The sequence below is a fragment of the Haliotis rufescens genome, unplaced genomic scaffold, assembly GCF_023055435.1.
Source record: "Haliotis rufescens isolate VD_foot unplaced genomic scaffold, xgHalRufe1.0.p SCAF_13, whole genome shotgun sequence".
NCBI lineage: Eukaryota > Metazoa > Mollusca > Gastropoda > Lepetellida > Haliotidae > Haliotis > Haliotis rufescens.
This window is the reverse complement of record NW_025963813.1, coordinates 10,376,697-10,396,892: the sequence shown is the minus strand read 5'-3', so window position 1 is coordinate 10,396,892 and position 20,196 is coordinate 10,376,697. Positions and strand designations below refer to the sequence as shown.

General features: G+C 38.6%; 1 protein-coding gene across 6 annotated transcripts in view; it reads right to left on the bottom strand.

Moving 5' to 3' along the window:
- Window positions 1-20,196, bottom strand: part of LOC124139068 (pleckstrin homology domain-containing family G member 5-like) — a 242,894-nt gene that overhangs the window by 5,252 nt on the left and 217,446 nt on the right. For all 6 annotated transcript variants that reach the window (XM_048394169.1, XM_048394167.1, XM_048394168.1 and 3 more), the window contains 10 exons: window positions 16,114-16,272; window positions 14,003-14,098; window positions 11,453-11,503; window positions 10,206-10,358; window positions 6,232-6,342; window positions 4,728-4,877; window positions 3,435-3,572; window positions 2,193-2,312; window positions 1,368-1,500; window positions 382-494 (listed from right to left, as the gene is read on the bottom strand). In XM_048394169.1, coding sequence (XP_048250126.1) covers window positions 382-494; window positions 1,368-1,500; window positions 2,193-2,312; window positions 3,435-3,572; window positions 4,728-4,877; window positions 6,232-6,342; window positions 10,206-10,358; window positions 11,453-11,503; window positions 14,003-14,098; window positions 16,114-16,272 — 1,224 coding nt within the window. The remainder of the gene's footprint in view (window positions 1-381; window positions 495-1,367; window positions 1,501-2,192; window positions 2,313-3,434; window positions 3,573-4,727; window positions 4,878-6,231; window positions 6,343-10,205; window positions 10,359-11,452; window positions 11,504-14,002; window positions 14,099-16,113; window positions 16,273-20,196) is intronic.

The following is a 20,196-nucleotide window of genomic DNA, read 5'->3' as shown; positions in this document are numbered from 1 at the left end:
TTATTTGGACCCCAAAGGTAGTGTTGTAGCAAGTGATCACTGTATTTTTCACTGAATATCATAAATAATACATCAACTGCTGACTTGTTGTGAATATTCAATACCCTATATTCGTGATACGTATTGTATTCACCTTGTTGTGAAATCGCAGACCTAGTATCATGTGACTAACCACGGGTCCGGGGTAGTCCTGTGGGTACCCGGTCCTACTCTTGACCCACCCGACCCAAATACCCGAGGTACCTGTCCCAGCCCTAATAACTTGTTCAACTTCCCCACTCCTCGAGCACTGACACCCCGTCAACCAACTCATCCGGCCACCTCATTCATATCTTTTTGGCCTCGCCCAGGATCACCATGGGGTATTTTGTCTGCACTCACCTGAGCTCGTTTTATATGGTCCAACCAGACCTTGACCCCTGTCTGATCTCCATGGAAGGTGAAGGCCGAGATGGGGGTGTGGTACTCGTTCAGGTAGATGAGCAGGAAACTCCCTGTAACAATAACAATGACAGTTCAAGTAATGTAAAGGACTGATTTCCTCTTTCATAAAGTACATCGAAAGATTTCATGTGTATTTTCATATTTTCAGCAAACTAAACAATAATCAGTTTCTTCCTTTTTAATTTTTTTGTGTGAAGACACAAGGATATGAAATATGATCAAAATGCTTGGGGAATGACTGAAATCATTATTGTTCCCTTAATTTGAAATAATTGAGTGAGTGAGTGAGTATGGTTTTACGCCGCTTTTAGCAATATTCCAGCAATATCACGGCAGGGCACACCAGAAATGGGCTTCACACATTGTACCCATGTCGGGAATCCAACCCAGGTCTTCGGCGTGACGAGTGAACGCTTTAACCACTAGGCTACCCGACCGCCCCTATTTTGAAATAAACCACCATGTTCAAATTTACAGGTTGAAAGCCTGTCTTGAATTTACAGGTTTCAATTCAGAGATAGTAACCTGTAACTTTCAAAACTTAAAGATCTGAACCCTCTAAATTTACAGGTTGAAAGCCTGTCTTGAATTTACAGGTTTCAATTCAGAGATTGTAACCTGTTACTTTCAAAACTTAAAGATTTGAACCCTCTAAATTTACAGAGTTTGAAACCTGTTACTTATAAAAATTCAATATTTGAACCATGTTTTATTTGGTCTGTCAATCCAGTGACTGACATCATGAGCATCGATCTACGCAATTGGGAGATGATGACATGCATCAACCAAGTCAGCGAGCCTGACCACATGATATAGTCGCCTTTTACGGCAAGCATGAGTTGCTGAAGACCTATTCTAACCCAGATGTTAGATGTAAATGTAAAACAGTGTGTTTATCCTGATAGTGTTCTCCGTTATCTGACCTTTGTCCTTGAGATCCTGTACAATGATGCGATCCAGTCTCATGGGCGGTTTGGTGATCTTGAATTTGTCCATGCGTTTGTTCGCCTTACAGACTAACAGCAGGTCGGTGAACAGGAAACAGTCCACATCCATCTGAGGGACACAAGTCATGTTTATTAAACCCACCTTGTTTGTTTGTTTGTTTGTTTGTTTAATGCTGCATTCAGTAATATTCCAGCTATACGACGGCGGTCTGTAAATAATGGACCAGAAAATCCAGTGCTTGACATCATGAGCATCCGATACGATGACATGCATCCACCAAGTCAGCAAGACTGACCACCTGATCCTGTTAGTGGCCTCTTACGACAAGCATGGGTTGTTGAAAACATATTGTAACCTGGATCTTCACGGGTCCAAAATCCATCTAATCAAAATGATGGCAGACACTAAGCTGGAAAAAGTATTATTTTATTTTATAGATATTCTTGATCAGTATGCCAAGATGGAGGAAAAAAAAGAAGAATTTCTTATTTATAGTCATTTACTTTACATAAAAAGTTCCTAAATGAAATTTAAAATTTAAAAAATATATATACATTTAAAAAAAAGCAAATTTTCTATCAGACCTTTTCTTTATTGTTTTTTTCTATTACTGGAAAAATTAGGCAGGGTAACAATAAGTACCATCTTTTTTTATGTTTTGGTATGACACAGCCGGGGATTGAAGCCAAGACCTTTCACTTTCTGGTCGGACGCTCCACCTTTAGACCCTGGAGGCGGTACTATGGGTATGTAAAGATAGTAATATTATAGAAATACATGCTGAGTGCATGTGTACTGACCCTGGCTTGGGCCTCCTTCATCTTCAGGGCGGAGTGCATCAGCAGCGCCCGACTGTGACACGAACTGAAGCCTGGCATCGGAGATCGGAGGTCGAAGTTGGAGTTGTAGCTCTGAACCAACTGAAACATACATTTCAAATTTTTACATCTTATCAGGTCAACCAACTGGTTATAATTAGTGAGTGAGTGAGCGAGTATGGTTTTATGCCGCTTTTAGCAATATTCCAGCAATATCTCGGCGGGGCACACCGGAAATGAGCTTCACACATTGTACCCATGTCGGCAATCGAACCCGGGTCTTCAGCATGATGAGCGAAGGCTTAATCTAACCACAAGGCTACCCGACCGCCTGTTATGATTAGTGAGTGAGTAGGGTTTCATGCTGCTTTTCTGTCTTATTTCAGCAACATCATGTTCGAGGACAACCAAACTCGGCTCCACACATTGCACCCATGTGGGGAATCGAACTCAGGCCTTCCTGGTAACAACCCTTGGGATCCGTGCCAATTTACACTTGTCCGAGGGGTACACAAAGTACGTGATCTAGACAACCAGTTATCAGACTTTTTGTTGAAGCCTCGGTGGCTGAGTGGGTTAGATCGCAGAATTTGTGTGCTGGTGACTAGGTGCCTCACTCTGGCAGTGTGGGTTCGAATCCCGGATGGGACTCAACCCAGATAAGTACTAGAATCTGTATTTTACTGAGAAAGTGTTATCCCAAATATAACATATTGTTAAACCTTTGTTAGAACAAATATGTACAATAAGGAAAAGATGTCAACTTCTTTATTATGAGGAACACAACGTTTCGGAGTATATACTTACACCTTAAACTAAAACTATTTCACCTGATGAAGGAGTAAGAATATACTCCGAAACGTTGTATTCCTCATAATAAAGACGTTGACATCTATAAATTCTCTTCCTTATGTGTATCACTTCTAAATGCCTTTCAAAGACTTAAATATGCACCATCACATAATGTGTGCCTTCATTCAGCAAAAACAAGCTTTATTGGAATAAACATATCAGACAAAATAGATGCTTTCAAAGATTAATTTTGATATTTTTTACTGAAAAAAGCACATGCTGGCTTTCTTCCAGTTTTGAAAATGTCCTTGGGTGAAACGTATACTAAAAAACCATGAAAATAAACAAGACTGGGAAATCCAAGGCATTTTTTAATCCACTGATGTCGATGTCCTTTTAAAGTTTTGCTCCTGAAATCCTACTGAAGCTCACCTTCACACATTCATCATTAGGAGCTTCCACTGCATCGTAAGGCTCGATCTTGGTCACAATGGCTTCCATTCTCTCCTTGTCGACCTGGTCCCTCATACTTGTGTTCACGTGGGTCACAAACTCATCAACCTTGCCAATCTATAATCACAACAGCGAGACATTAGACTCATTGTATCAACGAATAGCTTCACAACTTTCATCCACAGAAACATCAACAGAATGAGGATCTTCATGCTAGATGTCATAATTTCTTTAATGTCTTCCTCATAATTTTACCACAATCTACCTTTTGGCTCGATACATGCCATATTAAAGTTTTCATTTATATCACAACCAAGGCTGTTACGATTCACTCGCATATTCTGTGAATCGAACCGTATCCATTCATGAATTGAATTTGTTATTTGTGGCCACTAGAATCGAATATTTATGAATATGCAATCATGTGTATTTACATACCCTGTACCTAAAAATATCCATAAGAACATATTATATGCATAGATGTCTTCAAAAGACAACACTCTCATGATATTTAATTTGACAGTATTGTGGTCACTGGTCATTGTCGCATTTGAGCAGATACTAGTACCTGGATAAGTGCAGTATATAAATGTATAATATATTAATGATTAACAAACCATGTCAAATAATATATTTTGTTTTGTTCACTGAAAATAACAAATAATACATCAACTGCTGACTTGTTATTGTATTCGTGAAGTAATATTCGTATTCTTTCCCCTATATTCGTATTTAAATATAAATATGATTTGTATTGGCCTCATTGCAGCCCCAATCACAACAGCCTGTACAGTATCTTGGCCAGAGTGAGTGAGTGAGTGAGTATGGTTTTAAGCTGCTTTTAGCAATATTCCAGCAATATCACGGCGGGGGACACCAGAAATGGGCTTCACAGATTGTACCCATGTCGGGAATCAAACCTGGGTCTTCGGCGTGACGAGCGAACGCTTTAACCACTAGGCTACCCGACCGCCCTCTGGGCCAGACAATCCAGTGTTGGATGTTCAGTGATTCATGAAGACAGCCGCAGTTTTAACTCCACAGCAGAATGATAAATAAATAATAAAAATCAAAAATAAATAGATAAATAGATAGAAAACATGAGTCAGTTGGTGTTGCGACATATTGTGAGGCCTCTAGCTAAGTCTTACCAGGTCTGCTACAGAATGGTAGCCATTTTGTAAGACAGCAAGTCCTGAGTTCAGACAACAATTGAATCGTGGGAGACCTTCCAGAATATGGACTATACACAAATGCGGTATTCAGACCTACCATCTCGAGCAGGTCCCTCCTCTGTCGTTCATTCTCGGTCTTCCGTAGGATGGCCTGGAGTAGCAGGGAGTACTTGGTCAGCCGCTGCATGGGCTTGACCAGCAGGTCGGTCAGCTTCAGCCGGTTACACTTCTTCTGTGCCTCCGCCCACTGTATGCAGATAACAACAGTGTACTCCCACGGGAGACAGACAGAAAATAACTAACATGTCTGTCCACAGTTTGCCAATTTCGCAAATGTAGGTAAAAATTTAAAAAAAAAAATTCTTTCTTTTCCACCAACAATTTTGGAAATGCTTCAGAGAGAGCAATCTGGAAAGGGAAGTAACTCTGTAAAAGTTTGTTCAAACCTCAGAGATAATTTTAACAAGATTACCGAATATCCTAAAAATGCTTCTTTTTTTTTAACAAGTTACTAAAAGTAAGTAGGTTAAGTTTAATGACAATTAATATTTTGTTAATAAACAAAGCAATTGTTTTTTCACAATCATTCCTTGGAGATTACGTACACTAAATGAAGCACGAGTAAAATCTCAACAGAATGCCATACTTTAATGACAGTAGCCTTTATGATTTAATGTCACCAACAGTTTTTTATTATTTAAATATAAAACAAAAACAAAACAACATTGAATGTTCCTCTATGATTAACCAAGTTAATTCATCAGCAGCAAGGACTGATGTCATTAGCCCTGGTTTTACAGACAGAGGCAGCTATTTCACGAAGCACCTATCAATCAAACCTTGTGTAATAGGTTGTGACATATATCACCATACATGCATATATTCCTGAGGCTCCACATGGGGTACCACATTCCTGATTAATATATTACGCTTGTTTAATTACCTACAAACTCTGCTGATTACACACAGGAATATCTTTAATGCATTGATTATTATTTTAGTGAAATGGAAAGGAAATGTAAAGGATTTATTTAAAAAAATGGTATGCCATACTTTTCCCCATCCCTTTTGACCCTCCTACAACATACACGCAAGAAGCTTGTTAAATATTTACATGTCAGTTCTGGTGTACAGAGAAAGCTCAGAGTATGAAAAAAATGAGTAGTGTGACGGATTGAAGTTTATTTGATCTCAGCTGACATTATCATTCATATTTCTTTTGGTTATTTCTGTATAATATATTTTGAACATCATTAATACAGTTTTCCTGCTATCATTCATCAGGGCCCACTTGCACAAAGCGATCTTAGCGCTAAGATGATCGTAACTCCAATAATTTAACATAGGCTTACGACAGTCTTGGCGCTAAGATCGCTTTGTGCAAATGGGCCCTGGTGTTGCTACTTGGCTTCACCCTCGTTAATCCAGGGTTTTACAACTCCAGGAATTCTAGACTTGCCAAGGAGATGAAGACTTTTTCCGACAGATATTTCTGTTTCCAGGTGTGTATGAGAGACATTATTATTATAATTGTTATTATTATTATTGTTACTATTATTATTATTATTATTATTATCATCATCATCACCATCATCACCTACCATGACAAAAACTTTAAAGAGGTCATTTTCGTTGTGTTTGGCCTTCATGTAGTCGACACAAGCCTTTTGCTCCATACAGTACTGGGTGTAGGGCTGTAGCAGCTTGCTGAACTGAAATCAGAGACAATGTTGAGTGAGTGAGTGAGTTGGGGGCTAACAGTTTTTCAATTTCAGGTGGATGCTTGTCGTAAGAGGCGACTAACGGGATCGAGTGGTCAGGCTCGCTGACTTGGTTGAAGCATGTCATCGATCCCAATTGTGTGGATTGATGCTCATGATATCAATCACTGGATAGTCTGGTCCAGGCTCGATTATTTACAGACCGCCGTCATATAGCTGAAATATTGCTGAGTGTGGCGATAAACAACAAATAAACAATCAATTCAGCTTCACACAACAGTGAGTGAGTGAGTGAGTGAGTGAGTGAGTGAGTGAGTGAGAGAGCGAGCGATGCCCAAAAGTTAACAAGTGTCCTTTTCAAGACCCCACCAAATTGTGAAATCTAAACACGTTCCTCTTCCTCCAAAACATGTCACTTTTTGCGGTGACCCTCCCTGAATATTACAGCCCCACCCATCCCAGTAATAAATTACAGGTCGCGTTTAAAGAGGCGGTGATGAATTACAAATGGGAGTTTTGACAACTCCGACACCTAAAGCCATCACAGTGCTCGCCACATGGAGGGGAGGGGGACGAAGGCACGTAGGTAGAAATGTTTATGTCTTGCAGATCAAAGAAATGAGATCAAGACATTCTCGCATAAATTACACTGGATTTGAAGGTAATATATCATGAATGTTTCCAAGTAAAAATACAGCTCTCATAACTCTCTGATAAGGGCTGCAGTTGCACCCAAGTCCCATTGGAACATTTACAGATTGTTGTCATTTATTTTCATAAGAATCGAAAATTTTGGTTCTATTGTCATCTGTACGAAAACAATAATAACTGTGATTGTGTATGTCTGTCTGTGATTGTGTACATCTGTCTGTGATTGTGTCCATCTGTCTGTGATCGTGTACATCTGTCTGTAATTTTGTATATCTGTCTGTGATTGTGTCCATATGTCTGTGATTGTGTACATCTGTCTGTGATTGTGTATGTCTGTCTGTGATTGTGTATGTCTGTCTGTGATTGTGTACATCTGCTTGTGATTTTGTATATCTGTCTGTGATTGTGTCAATATGTCTGTGATTGTGTACATCTGTCTGTGATTGTGTATGTCTGTCTGTGATTGTGTACATTTGTCTGTGATTGTGTATGTCTGTCTGTGATTGTGTATATCTGTCTGTGATTGTGTATGTCTGTCTGTGATTGTGTATGTATGTCTGTGATTGTGTATATCTGTCTGTGACTGTGTATGTATGTCTGTGATTGTGTATGTCTGTCTGTCTGTGATGGTGTATGTCTGTCTGTGATCGTGTATATCTGTCTGTGACTGTGTCCATCTGTCTGTGATTGTGCACATCTGTCGGTGATTTTGTTCGTCTGTCTGTGATTGTGTTTGTCTGTCTGTGATTGTGTAAGTCTGTCTTTGATTGTGTACGTCTATCTGTGATTGTGTACGTCTGTCTGTGATCGTGTATCATGACCTCACTGTTATATGTATTGTATCATGACCTCACTATTATATGTATTGTATCATGGCCTCACTGTTATATGTATTGTATCATGGCCTCACTGTTATATGTATTGTATCATGACCTCACTGTTATATGTATTGTATCATGACCTCACTATTATATGTATTGTATCATGACCTCACTATTATATGTATTGTATCATGACCTCACTGTTATATGTATTGTATCATGGCCTCACTGTTATATGTGTTGTATCATGACCTCACTATTATATGTATTGTGTCATGACCTCACTGTTATATGTATTGTATCATGACCTCACTGTTATATGTATTGTATCATGACCTCACTATTATATGTATTGTATCATGACCTCACTGTTATATGTATTGTATCATGGCCTCACTGTTATATGTATTGTATCATGGCCTCACTATTATATGTATTGTATCATGACCTCACTATTATATGTATTGTATCATGACCTCACTATTATATGTATTGTATCATGACCTCACTGTTATATGTATTGTGTCATGACCTCACTATTATATGTATTGTATCATGACCTCACTATTATATGTATTGTATCATGACCTCACTGTTATATGTATTGTATCATGGCCTCACTGTTATATGTATTGTATCATGGCCTCACTGTTATATGTATTGTATCATGACCTCACTGTTATATGTATTGTGTCATGACCTCACTGTTATATGTATTGTATCATGGCCTCACTGTTATATGTATTGTATCATGACCTCACTATTATATGTGTTGTATCATGACCTCACTGTTATATGTATTGTGTCATGACCTCACTATTATATGTGTTGTATCATGACCTCACTATTATATGTATTGTATCATGGCCTCACTGTTATATGTATTGTGTCATGACCTCACTGTTATATGTATTGTATCATGACCTCACTATTATATGTATTGTATCATGACCTCACTGTTATATGTATTGTATCATGACCTCACTGTTATATGTATTGTGTCATGACCTCACTGTTATATGTATTGTATCATGGCCTCACTATTATATGTATTGTGTCATGACCTCACTGTTATATGTATTGTATCATGGCCTCACTGTTATATGTATTGTATCATGACCTCACTGTTATATGTATTGTATCATGACCTCACTATTATATGTATTGTGTCATGACCTCACTGTTATATGTATTGTATCATGGCCTCACTATTATATGTATTGTATCATGACCTCACTATTATATGTATTGTATCATGACCTCACTATTATATGTATTGTATCATGACCTCACTATTATATGTATTGTGTCATGACCTCACTATTATATGTGTTGTATCATGGCCTCACTGTTATATGTATTGTATCATGACCTCACTGTTATATGTATTGTGTCATGACCTCACTATTATATGTATTGTATCATGACCTCACTATTATATGTATTGTATCATGGCCTCACTATTATATGTATTGTATCATGGCCTCACTATTATATGTATTGTGTCATGACCTCACTATTATATGTGTTGTATCATGGCCTCACTGTTATATGTATTGTATCATGACCTCACTGTTATATGTATTGTGTCATGACCTCACTATTATATGTATTGTATCATGACCTCACTATTATATGTATTGTATCATGGCCTCACTATTATATGTATTGTGTCATGACCTCACTATTATATGTATTGTGTCATGACCTCACTATTATATGTATTGTGTCATGACCTCACTATTATATGTATTGTATCATGACCTCACTGTTATATGTATTGTGTCATGACCTCACTATTATATGTATTGTATCATGACCTCACTATTATATGTATTGTGTCATGACCTCACTATTATATGTATTGTATCATGACCTCACTATTATATGTATTGTATCATGACCTCACTGTTATATGTATTGTATCATGACCTCACTGTTATATGTATTGTATCATGACCTCACTGTTATATGTATTGTATCATGACCTCACTATTATATGTATTGTATCATGACCTCACTATTATATGTATTGTATCATGACCTCACTATTATATGTATTGTATCATGACCTCACTGTTATATGTATTGTGTCATGACCTCACTGTTATAAGTATTGTATCATGACCTCACTGTTATATGTATTGTATCATGACCTCACTGTTATATGTATTGTATCATGACCTCACTATTATATGTATTGTATCATGACCTCACTATTATATGTTTTGTATCATGACCTCACTGTTATATGTATTGTATCATGACCTCACTGTTATATGTATTGTATCATGACCTCACTATTATGATATGCATCTTTTGGGACCATGATCCATTTGTGACTTAGTGTATCATCCAGGCCCTACTGAGCACTACACTCACCTCCTTGGTGAAGCCGGGTTTGAGGAGGGTGGGGTTGAAGGGCTCTCGGGTACGTCGAGACTCCTCCAGCACCTTCAGGAGATGATGTTCCCACAGCTGTCGGTTGACGGCCAGGAGGGCGTCAATGTTGTTGAACATCTTCTCCGTCTCGATCTGCACAGAGTCAGTCAGTGAGTTGCATGTCAACAACACAGCTGCTATATAAAGCAACCTTCTATTATTTTTCGTGTCTGATGTTACCGGATGGAACCAAGGGCAATAATCAGGAGTGAGTGAGTGAGTGAGTTGGGTGTGACACCGCTTTTAACAGTATTACAGTTATATCACGGAGTGTCAGCTTTATGTGGGAGGAAAGCCCGAAGTGATGCAGGTCTCAGACATTTACCACTTCGGTGAAACCCACTAACACGGGTATGGTGCTGACAAACCTAGAAACATAATTGGGGCGAACCGGGATTCGAACCCACAATCATAGGTTTCTGGCGTGCCCAAGGGACGCAACTCTGCACAGCCACCTGTGCCCCCGGCAATAATCAGGAAAAACATAGTGTCAATAATATTAATAAATCTATTTATTTGCCATTCCATCTTTGATAAATTACATAATCAACAAGAGTCATCAGAAGATGACAAATCCCCCCGGCCCCCACAATAGCAAAAGGCACCAATTCAGCCCCTGGTTAATGCAATAGTACCAAGTTTAGATGACAAATCTTTCATGGTTTTCATGTTAGGCTCTTGAAACGAAATACGGCCTGACAGACAGACCAGATGATGACTAGATACCCCTGCCTGGTATGCCGGATGAACTAAATCATAATTTTTTAAAATACCTATTTACGTTTTCTATAATATTTGATCACATGCATTAAATGTGATTGTGGGACACATATAAAGAGAGTGAGTACGGTTTTACGTCGCTTTTAGCAATATTCCAGCAATATCATGGCAGGGACACCAGAAATGAACTTTACACATTGTACCCATGTGGGGATTCGAACCCGGGCAGTCCTCGTGATGACCGAACGCTTTAAGCACTAGGCTACCCCACATATAAAAGAACCAAGCCTTTCAGAACAAAATGGCTTTGGACTAATTGCACGTTGTAAACATGTATTGCTTCATATCGGGATATAACCTTATGATACAATAATGTATCATTGGACAAGTACCTCGATGCTTCAATATTTCAAACCCTCCTTTTTGGCAAAATCGTAAAATTCAGCTTTTTCGGAAGTGGTTCTTACCTCATTAAGAAGAGAGTCACTCTGCACATTGAGAAGGCAAGCTTGGAAGACCTGAAATCAATATACAGATGGTATTTACAATCAAATATTCCTCATAAAAAAAACTTATTAATAGTTCACCTAATTTTATCGAAGAAAATTTGCCTATAACATATAACAGAAATTCTGATACAATGAAACATGAAACAAGCCAACATAAACATGGTTATGCGAACATCAAAATCTTGGTAAAATTATTATATGTTATATGTATATGTTTGTATACCACATACTTATTGCATATCATATTTATTAATGATATAAGTAACAGGCAATAATGACAAATCCAATATGGCTGCCATGGCAGGAGGGAAGGGGTAAAAAGAAGAATATTCTTGGTTCTGAGGCACTGAACTTTTTCAAAAACAACCCCATGAAAACACTTGTTTTCTCTTCTTAAATTTAAATGATATTTCTCACCAGAGACAAAACAAAACCTTCCCCTGTGAACTAATCTTGTGAGTGAGTGAGTGAGTTTTGTGGCACTTTTAGCAATATCCCAGACAGACGCCCGAAAAAAGCTTCATACAATAAACCCACATGAGGTTAGTGAGTGAGTGAGTTGGGTTTTATGCCGCTTTTAACAGTATTCCAGTTAGATTGCGGCGTGTCAGCTTAATGTGGGAGGAAAGCCCGAAGTGATGCAGGTCTCAGACGTTAACCACTTCGGTGAAACCCACGAGCACGGGGATGGTGCTGACAGACCTAAAAACATAATTGGGGCGAACCGGGATTCGAACCCACAATCATAATTTTCTGGCGTGCCCAAGGGACACAACTCTGCACAGCGCATCCGACCCAGCAATGAGAAATCGAACCCAGGACTTCAGCATGATGAGCAAACACTTTAACCACCCTACCAACCCAGCTCTTCTGAGATGTTCACAAAGCACAACATTACTAAACATAAACATACCTAAATTCCACAGGCATATAAAGGCTGGCAAGTGTACTGGGTGTAAAGTATATTGGATATAGATTCTCTTTGAAGGAACAAGAAGCTCTGAAGCCGTAAACCTGATATTTGCGATGGAAGTTGTTGACAAACGCTATAAATACCCTTCCCAATTAGGCCTCTGACATGCCAATCTCTTTGAGGCTATATATTTACTATCGGTTAATATAGGTGTTCTCATGCACAAGCACTGGGCCGTGTCACTACGACCGTGGGGGTATGTATCTAAACGTGATGTCAGCTTTGTGGGGGCATGTTAACACTCCCTAGAAATGAAACTTGGGAGAGGGTTACTAATATTTACCAACATGTATACATTAATCTTCTTTGATAAATGTAATCACATGCCTACGTTTTTTTAAGATGTGAACTTTTGTGCGCATTTTTTGAGGATAAGTCATATAAAATCATGTTGCTAATAACACTTAATTATGAAAATCTTGATACCAGACCAATCTCAAGGAGTTTGGAGAATATTAATTTTAGTATCGTTGGATCAAACGTTTCCAGACGGCCATGTTTATCGTGATTAATCCCGCTATAACAGGGGGTGTAGCATCACACAGACATTGTAAATACTCAGATGATGGCTTGTTTTTAAGAGAAAGTTATCTTTTATAAGTGAATGAGATGTTTTACAGTTGTTCATGTGATTAGAGAGAAAACTATGAATGTTTCTTAAGTGTCTGAAAACCCATAACAGGGGTATAGGTTCCGTCACAGAAAGATTCGTTGTTTTATTCAAGATATTTTCATGTGGCCATTTTATAACTGATATATATTACATCCGTTATAACCTTATACTGTACAACCCCATTCTATTCATATTTTCACCTGCCCTTGTCATAACTGTTATAATGCCATGATATAACTGGAATAATATTAAAAGCACCAATAAACTCAACTCACTAACAATAACTGTTATATCTTCTACCCATGTTATATTCATGACATTCATCTACATGTTAGAACTTATATCTTCCTTTCATATGTACAAGCATTCGTCACCACTCGCCCCTTTCCGTAACCTGCAAGGAGACTCGTCTCCCTATCGATGAATGTTATGTGCGAAAATACGACAAACCAATCAGAATGCGCGTATGATTTCAAGTTCTTCGTCAAAGAATCCCTCAGAAATAATTTTTGAATTTACATATGTATTGCATCTAAATATATACCCAAGGCACAATTAAATGTGTTCAATCATACTGTATAATTCCGCATGTCCATATGTGCCTTAAATTGCATCTGAAATATATATAATATATGGGGAAATATATGTGAACCATAACGCGACGAGTTGACAATTATTTCAGGTATGCCCGTTTGCGCAAAGACGGAATCCAGTCGCAAAAATGGCCATGGCACGAGTCGCTATTCAGCTTGTCCCGGAATAACACGAGTTGGTCACGAATGATGTACAAGTGGTATCTTACACCATGTTATTGTCATATTCCATCTGTCCATGTTCCAACTGTTATATCGCACAACCATGTCATACTCATAGTTCCTGACACATTATATTTTCATGTCACGTTATAACAACTATAACTGACCTCTGTTATAACCCGGATCTGTGAGAGGTAGGACAGCTCTGTCTGCAGGAGCTCCCAGATCGCTTCCTGCTGGTCATGTTGGCGTTTAGACAACTGCTGTAATAGAAAGAACAAGATTCTTAATCAATGGACAACAACTTGTGCCCAAAACAAACCCTTCACAACTGTTCCCCAGGGGGATTCTGGTTAAGAATATACAACCAAATGCTGGTCCCAAAGGTGACTAAATGGATTGGGTGGTCAGGCTCGCTGACTTGGTTGATGCATGTCATCGTATCCCAATTGCGTGGATCGATGCTCATGATATCAATCACTGGATTGTCTTGTCCAGACTTATTTACAGACCGCCGTCATATAGCTGGAATATTGCTGAGTGCGGCGTTAAACAACAAACAAACAAAACAAACTGACGATACTAAATGTGGTAGTCTTCTAAAACCGATATCATATCCATAATTATTTCACTTCATTATCTGGTACCACCAGAATATGAAATGATTCACCCATTCACTTACATATGCTATTTCCAAACAACATATTGTTGAGACTTCTGTAAGCTAATCAAATGAAAAGATATTTCCAAAGATGTACTGTTTTCTCTTGAAATATGCTATCTTGACAGTTTTTGTTTGAATTTCTCTTCTTCCAACTTTATTTTAGTTATCAAGTACAGTAAACTATGTTTATAACATACACGCTTATAATGAACTGACCGATATAACAAACTCATTTCTTAGACAAGGTCATTCGCTGTATATATACTGTTTACATTCTTAAAATGAACTACAGTTATTATGAACTAAAATTAGTGGTCCCTTTGAGCTTGTTATAACCATAGTTTACTGTAACTTAAACTTGAACCTTCTTCGTCATCAACCTCAACATCAAAACTGATGTCAAAATAATTGCCTCCAACACCCTGGACTGGAAACACCATGAAAGAAAAACACATTTTTTCCGCGTGGCCAGTCTGCTCATATTGTGAAAGGATGCTCGTGTAATAAACTAAGCACTTTTAGCAGAGTTAATGTTCCGACAAGTTTTATCTGATTCTATGACCTCTACAAGATGTACAAGATGACCTGTCTGTTCGGGTGACTTACTCTCCCGGCATGAATCTCACGGACCACCAACACATATTAACGCACATCATATTCATAAAGACATATAATTTCTAGGGGCTAACTGAAAATGATAAGGTTACAGGAGCTGAGATTTAGCTTTGTGAGGTGTTTATGTGTTTGGGATGGTTCTGGGAGACAAGCTTATACGGGTGACAAACTTTCTGGTCAGAGGCTTGTTACTTTAATTGGCCACTGAAACATTTGTCAACGGTTCGTGAATATGGAGGTCACTCACAGAGGTCAACAAGAAGATGAAGGACATTGTTGCCGGAATGATTTTCTATGTTGTTTGTGAAATGTGTAGTCCTATTTCCCATAAATGTCATAAACATTGTTTGCAAAAAGCCAAAAAATTAATTATCAGACTTTCCTTAATTTTATTAGGAGACATGAAGCTTTTTTATATTATTCTTTTTTCAAATAAACTTTCAAGGCATCTGTGTACTTGAACCGCCAATGACTGATTCACAGAAAGGAGTGAGTGAGTGAATATGGTTTTACACCGCTTTTAGCAATATTCCAGCAATATCACAGGGGGAGGATGGGCTTCACACATTGTACCCATTTCGGGAATCGAACCCGGGTCTTCGGCCTGATGGGCGAACGCTTTAACCACAAGGCTACCCGACCGTCCCTGATGTTCTCACGAAGTTGCCGAAGCAGATTAGCATAATATTGACCATTAATGGTCGACCTTTCGGGACCGCCCCTCACAGAAAGCAAGAACGTTTGATAAATACGTAGACACGGGGGGACAACACAATGTGATATTCTTCATCTGCAGGGACATGATGTAAGGTGGGGGTTGGCAGGAGGATGAAGATGACAATCTAATAATTTTTCTTATGGTCTTATGGAATTTTGATTTTGCATATACTAAACAAGAGTCATCAGAAGACGACAAATCCCCCGACCCCACAATAACAAAAGGTACCACTTCAGCTCCTGGTTAATACATGTACCGAATTTGGATGAAATGTCACGTACCGATGCATGGTCAACGATGGCGCTCCAGTGGCTTTCTAGGACATAGGCCTCCTCTTTGATTGGCTCCTTGCCCAGCTCCAGGAGAGGAGGTGGAGGCGGTAGGCCATTTTGACTGTAGCCGCTGAGAATTTCATTTAGTTGCTCTAGCTTTTCTCGATCCTGCAATAAATGATAAAAGTTAGATGTGGACTGACATCCTAAACTGGATGATTGATTCAAGAAAGAATCAACTCATTTAACTTGTCTTTCCTGTCTTCGTCATCATTTTTATCATTGTGAGATGCCACAAGCGTAAAAAAACTAAATATTTAGAACAAAAAAACCATCCAAAAACCAAATTTAACTTGTACCTTGAGGACTTCAAATAATATGTCCATGAAATATGAAAATCATAGTATATCATATCATCTTTAGTGGTTATCATCACATCCATCTGACCAATCAATTTGTAACAAATAAGAAACCACACCTGACAATTTGATTGGCAGAATGATTTGCCACATGGTTACAGTACAATCAGGCATGACATTACATACCAACATGAATTAAACATCATATGTTAATAAAACAATAAAAAGTTTGCCACTAACATGGCTATATCCCCCGCCCCTGTTGCAGAATTTATGACATAATTAAATCTAAACAAACCCTAACCTTTTTTAACCGAGGTGGAACTTGTCATGGAAATTGTAAAAAAAAGAAGAGTTTGGAGTCCATCTTGTTGCCATGGAAACGTAAAAAATAAAAATTTCTAAAATTTCTAAATAGCAAAAGGCACCAGTTTAGCATATACCTGACAAAACTGCAAAGTTTGATGAAAAAATATTGAACGGTTTATGAGTTATGCTCTGGAAACGAACCCTACCCTCACAGAACCTAAGTCCATCTTGTTGCCATGGAAACGTAAAAAATAAAATTTCTAAAATTTCTAAATAGCAAAAGGCACCAGTTCAGCATATACCTGACAAACCTGCAAAGTTTGATGAAAAAATATTGAACGGTTTATGAGTTATGCTCCGGAAACGAAACGTGACTGACGGACGGACGGAGCCCGTTTCTATATCCCCCGCCAACTTTTTTGGGCGGGGGATAAAAATAAAACAATACACAATAGGGTAGGTAAATCAGGTAAATCATAAACTGATGATCCAATCTCAACATCACAATCACACACATAGGTATTCTGTCTCTTGAAACCTCGGATGTCACCAAGCATGATCACTTGCACCATCAAATATTTCACATATGACACAAACTCCCCAACAACCCATCCCACCCCATCTACATCACAAGTCATGTGACCACCACATAATACTCCAACATCATCTGCCAACATCATTTCTATACCTTGCTTGCTTAAGCAGAAAACCTCATCACTTGCACTGAGACTCCAACCCCACAAAGTCAGTTTTTGTTTGAGATAGCACCTGTTTTCTCCATGTTCCCACGGAGGCAGCACAGAACTGGAGATAGGGGTGACGCAGACACAAGCTCTGCTATTGAAATCAGTTATTCAACAAGTCTAACATGTCAAGTGTGGGGAATGTAATGTGTTTTCAGGTTAATGTAAATGAAAGGTAAAGAAATTAAATATAGAACGCCAGCAATAATAATAACGTTGCGTAATATTCAAAATGCATGCAATGGGTTTGGAAAGAGATATAGGACTGCCTTTGCCACGCAAGTATTTGATGTTTCAGATAATTCTTTAAAAAAACAAGACCGCCTGAATAGTCTCACAACATTGTGTAAATATAAGCCATAAATCTCTATTGAAACACATGTACAATCTGCTCCTAAATACATTTATGTTCGTAGTTACATAGATTTCATTTAGATATTGCATTAAAAGGATTATAAATATGGTATGTTTCATCAATAAAAAACCCTGCCAAGAACTATTTTCATAACCATATTAAACAAAAGTAACAAACCATTTCCATAATCATAATAAACCTCTGCTAAAAGCTAGGGCTGCGACGGGTAACTCAAGGTCGGGTCGGGTGGGTTCTGAGAAAGACCAGGGTACCCACAGAAGTAGCTGGATCCGTTGTTGGTCATGTGGTATATCGTTTAATGACAAAAATGATCTAGAACTACATGGTTACACTACAAGTCACGGGTAAACGGGTCTTACATCACGAAGTGAATCAAATCACGTGAGCACCTTGATTAAAAACATGAAAAGATTTGGAAAATATCCGTTGACAATGAGTTGGCAGTGAACAAGCTTTACAAATCCTGCAATCGACCGAAATCTGCATAACATTGCTTTATACATTGGATACCATCAAAGACATTAGCCTTGCTCAAAGGCTGTACTGAAAGAAAAGTCCATGGATGACTAATAATTCTATCCTCCTAATAGGCAAGTCTACATATGTGGACTCCAGTCTCTTGATGGGACAACTTGTTCTTATTATTTACATAATCTAGAACTTATGTTGTAAACTAATAATTAGGCCTTAGAGACTTGTGCAAGTCTATCACTGCCCGAATTACAGTGACCAGTGCAAGGGTGTCTCTGTGTGTATGAGTTGGTATGTGTTTGTGTGTACAGCACTGTATGTATACAAAACAGGGCGACTGACAACGCCTCCAGATGGGGAGCACATCTCTCGTGGAGACTGTATGTCAAACATAAGAATCAAAAGTCTGTTTATCAGACATGTTATTGTTGGGTGTGGCACGAGAGTTGCCATTGTCAGCACCATCCAGGATCTTGTCTACAACAGCCAAACGTGTGTATCAGTGTTTGGAAACAAACTGATAACTTGGACAGAAAGACAAGTATTGAAAGCAAACATTTGTCAGAGGCTTTGGTGGTCCCTCTTTCATTATTGTGGGTCATACAAAAGAGTGAGTGAGTGAGGTTGGTTTAAATCCGCTTTTAACATTATTCCAGTCATATCAAGGCGTGTTGAAAGTCCAAAGTAGTGCGGGTCTCAGACATTTACCACTTCGGTGAAACCCACGAGCACGGGTATGGTGCAGACAAACCTAGAAACATAATCCGCCTGAAGTGATGCAGGTCTCAGACGTTTACCACTTCGGTGAAACCCATGAGCACGGGTATGGTGCTGACAAGACTAGATACATAATCAGCCTGAAGTGATGCAGGTCTCAGACGTTTACCACTTCAAACCCACGAGCACGGGTATGGTGCTGACCATACAAAAGAGTAACTATGTTGGCTCAGATGATGCAATTAGCATGGATGCAGAAAAGACTGATCAAAATTTGAATATAACATCCATTATTTCCTACAGCAATTACTCAAATTACTCAACACAAAATGAGAAATTAAAAAAAATATTAATGATAATGATGATAATACAAATTTTATAATATTTAATATTAAAAAATACAAAACATTTTTTTATTATTATATTTAATTTTATTGAAAAATTAATCAACCAGAAGACTTAAAATTATTGTGCATGTGCGGAAGGTCAGTGAATTGTCTGATAGGCATTACTTAGAAGTTGACGGATGACGAGGTGGACACAATTTTATGGAAAACAAAGTCAGTGGTTTGATCCCCAGCTGTGTCATACCAAAATACAAAAGTTGCTTCAGCTTTTGCCCTTCCTGTTGCTTGACATTAAGGGGATAAAACAAAGACTGGTCAGCCTGAGACAGTATACCGTGTCAGTATCCATGTTAAACTGCGATATGGTATCTCAGTGGGTGACAAGGCATCAGAAAACCGTCAATCGTCCGGAGTCATACAAGCCGCCACACACACACATGCATGCCCGTCGCTATATAAGTGCAATTATCTCGAACACGATGATAACCCCTATTTCACCTCACCACATTTAAAGAACCACCCTGGGTTCTGGCCTGACCCCCACAAGCACCCTCTCAACTAGAGAATGTAGCCACCCCTCCCTGTACCTACTTGCCCCATACCCAAATACAGATAGTGTCACCCTCCCTCCCCCTGGTCGACCCTGCACTGCAGACACTTGAATATGACTGTCTGTCAATATGATTGCAAAGTGTCTGTGTTGCCAAGCTCCTGATCACCGCACTGACAGACAACTGCCGGCTCATCTGTACAAATACAGATTAAGATCG